Source organism: Borostomias antarcticus, assembly GCF_949987555.1.
Source record: "Borostomias antarcticus genome assembly, chromosome: 13".
In the NCBI taxonomy this organism is placed as follows: domain Eukaryota; kingdom Metazoa; phylum Chordata; class Actinopteri; order Stomiiformes; family Stomiidae; genus Borostomias; species Borostomias antarcticus.
The window spans coordinates 14,530,355-14,539,403 of record NC_140246.1 but is presented as its reverse complement, the minus strand read 5'-3'; the positions used below and the strand labels follow the sequence as shown (position 1 = coordinate 14,539,403).

Here is a 9,049-nt window from a genome sequence, read left to right as displayed (position 1 = left end):
CTCCCACCCCTGACTACACATTACTTCCTGTAAACACTGGTTCATTTCCTGTAAACACATATCCGCTTCCTCCCCCGCTTGCCGTTATCACAAAAACACACTTCTGACAAAGATATTCACTCCTCGCTCACCCGTTACAGCTCAGGCCATTCTGACCCGGACACACAGGCCCAAGACCAAGACCCATACAAGATACCTCACTCCCACACCCAAAAGGTCCTCGTCCTCCCCACCTTGGTGCGGAACGCCCGTGAGTACGTCCATAAAGAGTGGATCAGTGATGGAGGCGGTGAACTCCAGTGTCCCCCAGTCTTTTTTCCGACAGCAGTGAAGGGATTCCCGTGGCGGAGGAATGACCTTTGACCTTCTAGGAGTGGATCTGGGCCGTGCTGGCCAGCAGTTTGTGCCAGCTCACCACCCGCTTGCGCAGGTCCACCTTGTCCAGCCACACGTAGGCCTCACCGATCAGGGTCTTCTTCATAAACTTGCCCCCGTTTGACACCAGAAACAGCTGGAGAGAGAGAGAGAGAGAGAGATAGAGAAAGAGAGAGAGTCAAAGAGAGAGAGAGAGAGAGAGAGAGGAAGAATACATGTTATATAAGTGGCAGACACCACAGCAACACACAAATTCATGTACTATAGGTTCTGTTCTGTGTTTCACTGCGTGGATAGTCCTACATAAAGGAGATTATAAAACAGACCAACACACAAACACGCACACATACACACGCACACGCACACACAGATCCATGTACCTGTAGAGAGTGACCGGTGGGGTTCATGCAGAAGCGGAAGGTCTCGTTGAAGGAGGGCTCGCGGTCGTGGCGACACACCCTGGTCTTCTTCTTAATGATCCTCTTCTGCGTGGCGATGTTCACCACATACAGCTTCACATACAGGTCTGGCACACACACACAAAGTAGTATGTAGTTGTCGTTATGATAGATATTGGTGTGATAATGTGTGTGTGCGTGCACGTGTGTGTGTGTGTGTGTGTGTGTATTAGCGTACCGGGCAGGTGGTCCGGGATCTTGAACTTGAACGTGTGTGTGTGTGCGTGTATGCGTGTGTGTGTGTGTGTGTGTGTGCATGTGCGTGTGTGTGTTAGCGTACCAGGCAGGTGGTCCGGGATCTTGAACTTGAACGTGTGTGTGTGTGCGTGTATGTGTGTGTGTGTGTGTGTGTGTGTGTGTGTGTGTGTGTGTGTGTGCATGTGCGTGTGTGTTAGCGTACCAGGCAGGTGGTCCGGGCTCTTGAACTTGAAGGTGATGTTCCTGCACTGGAGGACCTCCAGCACCAGCTGGTCTCCCTCCGTCTTCACCTCCTTCTTCAGAGCGATCTTGATCTCCCCCATCACCTGGGTCTTACCTGAACACACAGGAGACAGCAGGGGGTCAGCCGTGTACTGGGTATTACTGAACATCACCTGGGTCTTACCTGAACACACAGGAGACAGCAGGGGGTCAGCCGTGTACTGGGTATTACTGAACATCACCTGGGTCTTACCTGAACACACAGGAGACAGCAGGGGGTCAGCTGTGTACTGGGTATTACTGAACATCACCTGGGTCTTACCTGAACACACAGGAGACAGCAGGGGGTCAGCTGTGTACTGGGTATTACTGAACATCACCTGGGTCTTACCTGAACACACAGGAGACAGCAGGGGGTCAGCTGTGTACTGGGTATTACTGAACATCACCTGGGTCTTACCTGAACACACAGGAGACAGCAGGGGGTCAGCTGTGTACTGGGTATTACTGAACATCACCTGGATCTTACCTGAACACACAGGAACCAGCAGGGGATCAGTCCTCATGTACTGTGCACTACCTACACTATGGACAATGATGTTGGACGAGAGGGCCTAGCTCGCAATCTCCGTTCTAGTTCATCCCAAAGGTGTTGGATGGGGTTGAGGTCAGGGCTCTGTGTGGGCCAGTCAAGTTCTTCCACACCAACCTTACCCAACCACGCCTTTATGGACCTTGCTCTGTGCACTGGGGCACAGTCCCCAAACTGTTCCCACAAAGTGGGAAGTATAGAATTGTCAAAAATGTCTTAGTAAACTGAAGCATTAACATTTCCCTTCACTGGAACTAAGGAATTTGATACACCTGTAGCAACGGGACTGAATGAAACACCTGAATTCAATGATTAAGAGGTGTGTCCCAATACTTTTGTCCATATAGTGTACGACCTAGAGGCATTTGTGGCAGCCTACACAGTTTATAGGTTTTGGATAGCCTTCATTTTATAAACAGAATTGTGATTATTGTGAAAACGAGTATGTATTTGTGATTTTATGTGACTGCTATTGACTGGATGTCCTTTTATGGTGATGGGTGTTCCTCTATTCCAGGGGTCCCCAAACTTTTTCCTGTGAGGGCCACATAACTTTTCCCTTCTCTGATGGGGGCCGGGGTCAGTACAGTGCGTCTGGTGATTGTACTCGCCGACAGAGCTAACGGCTGAGCTAACAGTCCACTTAGCGGCTGAGCTAACAGTCCACTTTTTAGCTTTGAGAGTTTGTCTGCTCGCATTTGGCCTTGCAAGTTATCATACTTGTCTTTGTGACGAGATTCATAGTGTCGGCGCAGATTTTATTCTTTGAATACCGCCACCGCCTCTTGACAGATGAGACAGACAGCCTTTTCTTAGCATTGAACAAAAAGATAATGGTTTGACCACTGCAGGTTAAATACCCTGCATTCTGAATCAACTTTTCTCTTACCGAACCTTTTCGCAATTATTCCGTTCTATTTGACAGGGGCCAGTCTAGGATTCGCGTGGCCAGACTGAAAAAAAAATCATAATGCGTCTCTGGTATTGTTCAGGGGGCCGGGCCAAATGTGGAGGCGGGCCGTCTCCGGCCCGCGGGCCTTAGTTTGGGGACCACTGCTCTATTCGATTGGTGCATTGCATACAGTCATTGGGACTGACCTGACACCCCTGATTGGCCTAAAGATCCAGATGTATTTTCCTTTTTATTTGTTTGTCTGATATTGTGTTTTATTGTTACTGTACCTGACAAAGGTCTAATGTGACTGAAACGTACCTGATAAAGTATGTTTGCAAGCCACTGGAAGCCTCTCTAAACACTGCAGTACATCAAAACAATAGGAAGTTACTGTCTGTATTGTATTGTACTGTACAGGTGTAATACAGGGAGTTGTGTTACAAAAACAAAAATGCATCTTTCTTCCTCTCCTCCTTGAAGAGATGATCTGGCTTGACTTGATCTGGAGCTCGCTTAAAAACTATTTTTTAAGCCAGGGTTCAAAAATCAGGATTAAGAATTACCACCACACTACAGCGCAATACAATATATGTCAGATAAAAACACCAGTGATGTTTTTCGATCTATATGAACTATGCCATCTAATGGTGGTGACTGAATGTACTACATGTGTCCCAACTTGGTCCATCCAGCAAATGCATTTTTGCTTTACTTGTTTAACAAGGAACGACTAACTGGCTTTTGGTTGTCTTGGAAACGGAGTCGATTTTTTTGTAAGATAGGTCACTAAGACCTCAGCAGATAGAGTTGGATGGTTTATTCTGCCTGGTATTTTGCAGTGGGTGTGTGTGTACAGTGTGTGTGTCGTGTGTGTGTGTGTGTGTGTGTGTGTGTGTGTCTGTGTGTCGTGTGTGTGTGTGTGTGTGTACAGTATCTGTGTGTATGTGTGTCAGAGAGAGAAGACAGGAGAGAGATAAAGAGTAATAATATGTGGCTGCGTGTCTGAGTGCAAGTGTGTGTATGTCTGTGTGTGTGTGTGTGTGTGTGCGCACGTGTGTGTGTTTCAGAGAGACTCAAAGGAGTCAGCAACTGAACATTGTTTATGTGCGTGGGCATGAGTGTGTAGTTTCTTTGTCTCTTAGTGTGTGTGTGTGTGTGTGTGTGTGTGTGTATTTGTTTGGTGAATGCTCTGAATAATTCCTTAGCTCTTTCTTTTCCAGGTCAGGGGTCACATTGTCAGTCACTGCACGACCGCAACCAATAACAGATGACACACACATCCTCAAGACATTGTATCTTACTCTCAGAGTCTCCGTGTCCCATTGATGACTTCATCACATCTGTTCCGTTTGGAATTTTTCCACTGTGGAGAACAACCATAATATACAGTACATAATGAATATACATGTACATATACAGTAGGTGTGATTTTTATACAGCACTCGTGTCATACACACACACACACACACTCAATACTGTACGAGCGGACTCACAATCGCGGGACGTGGAAGATGGCGCTATCCACGGCGTTGGTCTCGGCCTCGTCGTCCAGCAGGCTGTAGGCGCTGCCACTCAGACCGCTGTCCAATGAGGCGGCGGTGACCGGGGCGTCGCCGGACCTGTGGCCCGCCCGGGCTGCGTGGAGATCCAACCAGAGACAGGTCACAAGAGAGGGAGGGAGGGAGGGAGGGAGAGAGAGAGATAGAGAGAGAAAGAGAGAGGTGGCGCCCTTTACAGGACTGAGTGTGTACTGTGTTGTGAGTGTGTAGTGGAGCGTGGTGGTGGTGGGGGTGGGTCAAAAAAGGCCTTGCAGTACATTACAAGTGTGTGTGTGTGTGTGTGTGTGTGTGTACAGGAAAATTACAATGAACACAGCAACACCATATACATAGATACTGTAGATTCATGAGCTGCATGTGGACAAATGTAGCTGTGAACTGAACATACTGTAGCATCGCTCTCTCACACATAAGACATCTCATTCTTCAACACACACACACACACACACACACACACACACACACACACACACACACACACACACAGAAACAGTGTGGACTTAAACAGACTGAATAACCTAGAGATAGACCATTAGAGAGCCAAACACCAAGCAACACAGACGCACGTATGTACACAGAAGACGTAGGAAGAGACACACAGACCCTAACACACTGTTAGTAATCTCGATGTCAGACTGCCATACCTACGGTAAGTGTGCATATTTTGCTACCCTTCTTAAGAGAGGCGTGTAATGGAATTACATACTTAATCGTTATAAGACTTCATATATCCAATTTCTTCTGTAATGATAATTTCCATTCAGGTTCAACTTGGATATCTTGAATGCCTATCTATGTGTTGAATCCACTGTAATGACAGAAAGGACATTCCTAAAAAAAATAATAATACAAAAATAAAGCGTTTCGTGGGGTTTTTAACCTCTGGTTGGGTTTTGAATTCCCAGTCGTGAGTGTGTCAGGCTGTGTGGTGATGGGACAGGACATGACTGGCTGTGAATGATGTGGGATGTGTGACATTTGTGACCGTTTCCCAGAATTCATGCTCTCTGGCCACGACAACACGACATATGGCTGAAGGGGAGGGGTTTGCTAACGCCGTTTCGATGGCGTCTTTACGCAGGCGCTTGCTAAGTAAATTGAAGAGATGACTTCCAAAGTCAGGAGATTGCATCATGCACGTTTATTGGTTGCTCATCTCCTGGTGTTAGCAAACCGTGTGTCGGCCATTAAGAGACTGTGTCTCGCTGCATGGATCTCTGGCGATGTGGCTGGCTGTTTCCTTGTGTGTACAGGTGTGTAAGGTCACTATCTTTTTCTCTTTCTATCCTTTCCTTCTCTATTTTACTGTTTATTTTCCAGTTCCTGTCCCCTCTCTCTCTTTCTCTCTCTCTGTTTCTCTGCAGGTGTGCGTTAGTAGCATCCCATCCTCTCTCTCTCTTTCTCTCCTCCTCCATCTTTGCTCCAGTAACAGGTCAGAGGAGGCGCTCGACTCTCACCTCCGTCGGTCTGCGGCCTCTCTTCGGACAGGGCTTTCCTGAGGGTCAGGCGTCCGCCGTCTGCTCGCCTCCCATTGGCCAACGGGCCGGACGGCGGCGGCGGGGCGGGGAGCGAATCGGACGGGTCTTTCTGAACGGTGAGCACGCCCTCTACGCTGTGCCTGTGGTGCCTCAGGTAGGGTCTGCCTCTTTTGGCTTGGGTGGGGTGTTCAGAGTTTCGCGGGCGCGTGGGCGGGGTCACAGGGAGTCACGCCGAGGGAGCAAAGGGTCATGGCCACAGTGGGGGCGAGGGGTCATAGGTCAAGATGGGGGCGGAGGGGAAGGGGCGAGATGGAGACTCAGAGATCGAATATCCTCACCAATGGCAAGCAGCGTTACTGTCAGCGTTACCGCATGCAGCCACAGTGACTGGTGCACAGTCTGCCCCGCCCACGTTTCAGTGAGGGGCGGGGTGTGCAGAGTCTGAGGTGCATTGTGGGTACAAAGATAGTTGAAGAGGATGGGGCAGGGGGGTGCGGGGAGTGCACAGCCAGCTGAGAGGAGGAGCTTCAAGCGCCGGCAGTTATTCGGTACAAAACAACAACCAAACGTAACTCCAAAAAACATCAAAGGACTTATGAGGTGTAAAGGAAGCGGCTGTGTCACAATAGGACGGATGACTTTCCTCTGAGCTCGTTCTTACAGGTGCTTGGGTCCAGATAATCCAATGTGCTATTTTTTTTTATGACATCCAGTGTGTTCAAATTAAACAGGCTTTTCTAAGGTCAGCCGTTCGGTACTCATCAATGGTACCAACCCAAGCGTGGTTCCTGCCGTATCGGCCTGGATGTCACCGGTTAGTCGTTCTCCAGTCATCTGAGAGAACTCACTCGCCTAGCTGCTTTGCTTTGACTCAGTCTAGTAGATCACTGTTGTCAAGATGTCTTAGAACTAGAAAAATTCAAAAAAGTTAACTAATTAAGAACTATTTAGCTCTACAGTATGTGTATGTAAAATTGTACTGGCCCATTTTGAATGATTTATCATGTATTTAGTTTCTGTAGTTAGGTTTATAGTTCTGCCTCAGTCTCTCATCGATGCGTGGAGACGATCTTAAAAGCGAACTTTAGGCATCTGCGAGTGCCGGGTGTTGAGGTGTATGTTTGAGGTGCTGGGTCTACGGACCGTGGGAGGGGACATACAGTACAGAGAAGTGGTGATAGGTGAACACACTGAGTACGTGGTGGACCGGGGGGTGATCGGTGAACACACTGACTACAGTACGGTACGTAGTGGACCAGGGCCACAGGGGCTCACAAAAGGGCCGAACAACCGAGGAAAGGAAGGAGAAAAGAACCCAGGAGATAAAGGAAAGGAAAAGAGAGGAGTGATAGAGAGCGGGAGACAGGATGAGCGCGAGGTGGCCATGCTGCGCCGGGTTTATTTGCGTCGTTTACTTGGTTGGAGACGCTGCTGCTGCTGCTGCTGAGTGCCCGACGCCTCCCCTGTCGCTAAGGCGAGGCCGCTTCCGCCGGCGCCGCCGCCGTCCTCCCGGTGGTGCTGCTGCTGCCGCGAGGCGGATTTGCCGGCGGCGGGCCGGGCGGCGCCGCGAGAGCGTGCGGTGTGTTGCTGGCTGTGGCTTTGGCCGAGGCTCTCGGGCGGGGAAGGCTTGGACGTGCCAGCGGGGCTACTGTGTGATTTCTCAATAGTGGGCACCTGCGTGTCTAGAACAACCAAATTCACCAAATTACCAAAAAGAGCTAATATGCTAAGATACTACCCAGAACTTTAGCGGTCACCTCTGTTGAACTAGCTTGCTAGCTAGTCACTTTAGATACATGCTACGTTCAGTAGCATCCGGTTCCTGTGCTATTTACGTTCATTTTTTGGGGGGGGACACATTTTAGGTGTAAGCTGGTGAGTGTTTTCAAAGCCTTCCACGTTTCCCGTGGGTGAGTGGCAGAAGCTGAGGGCCTCTGAGCTGGGTGCATTCATGTAAACAACCAAAAAAAAAAAAACATGAGAAAGCAACGAGCATGACGCCAAAGTTACAATGGGCGAGAAAGGATGGGGAGAGAGAGAGAGAGAGAGAGAGAGAGATAGAGAGAGACAGAGAGAGAGAGAGACAGGTAGTGCAAGACTGCAGAGAATGGAGGGGAGAGCAGAAAGAGAAAGAGAAGAGAGAGAACCAGAAGAAAGTAGAAAAGCCAGAGGGGTAGGGTGGAGAAAAGAGGACAGCGCGTCCCGCCTCCTACCCTTCGCCGGATCCGGGAAGATCCCGTGGCTCCGGCTCTTGATGACCGAGGACTTCGGGGGGTCGTGGGCGGAGCCGGTGGTCTTGGGGGAGGAGTGCGAGGGGGGCTTGGGGGAGTGCTGGCGGCCCTGTCCGGTGTGGGAGCGCCGGAGGTGGTCCCCCTCAACCTGCTCCTTCAGAGGGAGCCAGCGGGGGACATTGTCCAGCTGGGCTGTGTTGGACAGGTCGATGAGAACCTGCGAACACACACACACACACACACACACACACACACACACACACAAACACACACAGACACAGACACACACAGACACACATACACAATAACGATCATACACACAGTGAACGCGTCACTTAATTTGAACCCATTGGAATTAAAGCATCCATTCTGATTGTCAACGTCAAACAAAACAATTCTGAAGGTTTGAGAGAGATGCTATGTCTATGTCAAATATAGCCACAAGTCTGACTTCCTTGAGTTTACTAGTGGTGCGCCCCAGGGTCGGGTTTTAGCTTGATGATACAGTCATTTATTTAAAAGCTCCCTCTCTGTTTCAAGCTGTTAAGAGCTCCAGTCTGCCTTTCAGTCACTGCAGACCTCACTTCACGGTCTAAAATTTGTCTTGAAAAAATTTGCCCCCATCCCTGCCCCCCATCCCCCGCCTCCCCCCCAAAAAATCATGACATTCACCAGAGCTCCATCTCAGTCAGAGGTTAGCATTTTGACATCTATGGGAAAAGCCATTGAGAAAGTCTCCTCTTAAGGAGTAAGGAGTAATAAGTACCTTGGTATCTGCTTGGATGAGCTGTCTTAGAGTATAATGTTCATATTAATAATCTTAAACCAATACTGGGCTTTTATTTTCTTAACAAGGCTTGCTTCCCAACTGAAGCTATGAAGAAACAGGTTCAATACACTTTATTTGATTTGATCAGTGATCGACTATGGGGACATGTTGTACATGAATGCAGCGTCTACTGTACTAAATGGTAAAAGATAAATGCACTTATATAGGACTGCACCTATATAGCGCTTTTCTACCTTAGCGGCACTCAAAGC

At 48.9% G+C, this 9,049-nt stretch overlaps 1 protein-coding gene across 1 annotated transcript in view; it reads right to left on the bottom strand.

The window, feature by feature from the left end:
* Window positions 1-367: 367 nt before the first annotated feature.
* pcloa (piccolo presynaptic cytomatrix protein a) overlaps window positions 368-9,049 on the bottom strand; it is a gene marked incomplete at both ends in the record, with an annotated part of 57,813 nt that continues 49,131 nt past the window's right edge. Inside the window, 8 exons of the mRNA XM_084448014.1 lie at window positions 368-511; window positions 756-901; window positions 1,234-1,368; window positions 4,042-4,103; window positions 4,234-4,375; window positions 5,757-5,951; window positions 7,193-7,459; window positions 7,991-8,225. Of these exons, the coding sequence (XP_084304140.1) occupies window positions 368-511; window positions 756-901; window positions 1,234-1,368; window positions 4,042-4,103; window positions 4,234-4,375; window positions 5,757-5,951; window positions 7,193-7,459; window positions 7,991-8,225 (1,326 nt within the window). The remainder of the gene's footprint in view (window positions 512-755; window positions 902-1,233; window positions 1,369-4,041; window positions 4,104-4,233; window positions 4,376-5,756; window positions 5,952-7,192; window positions 7,460-7,990; window positions 8,226-9,049) is intronic.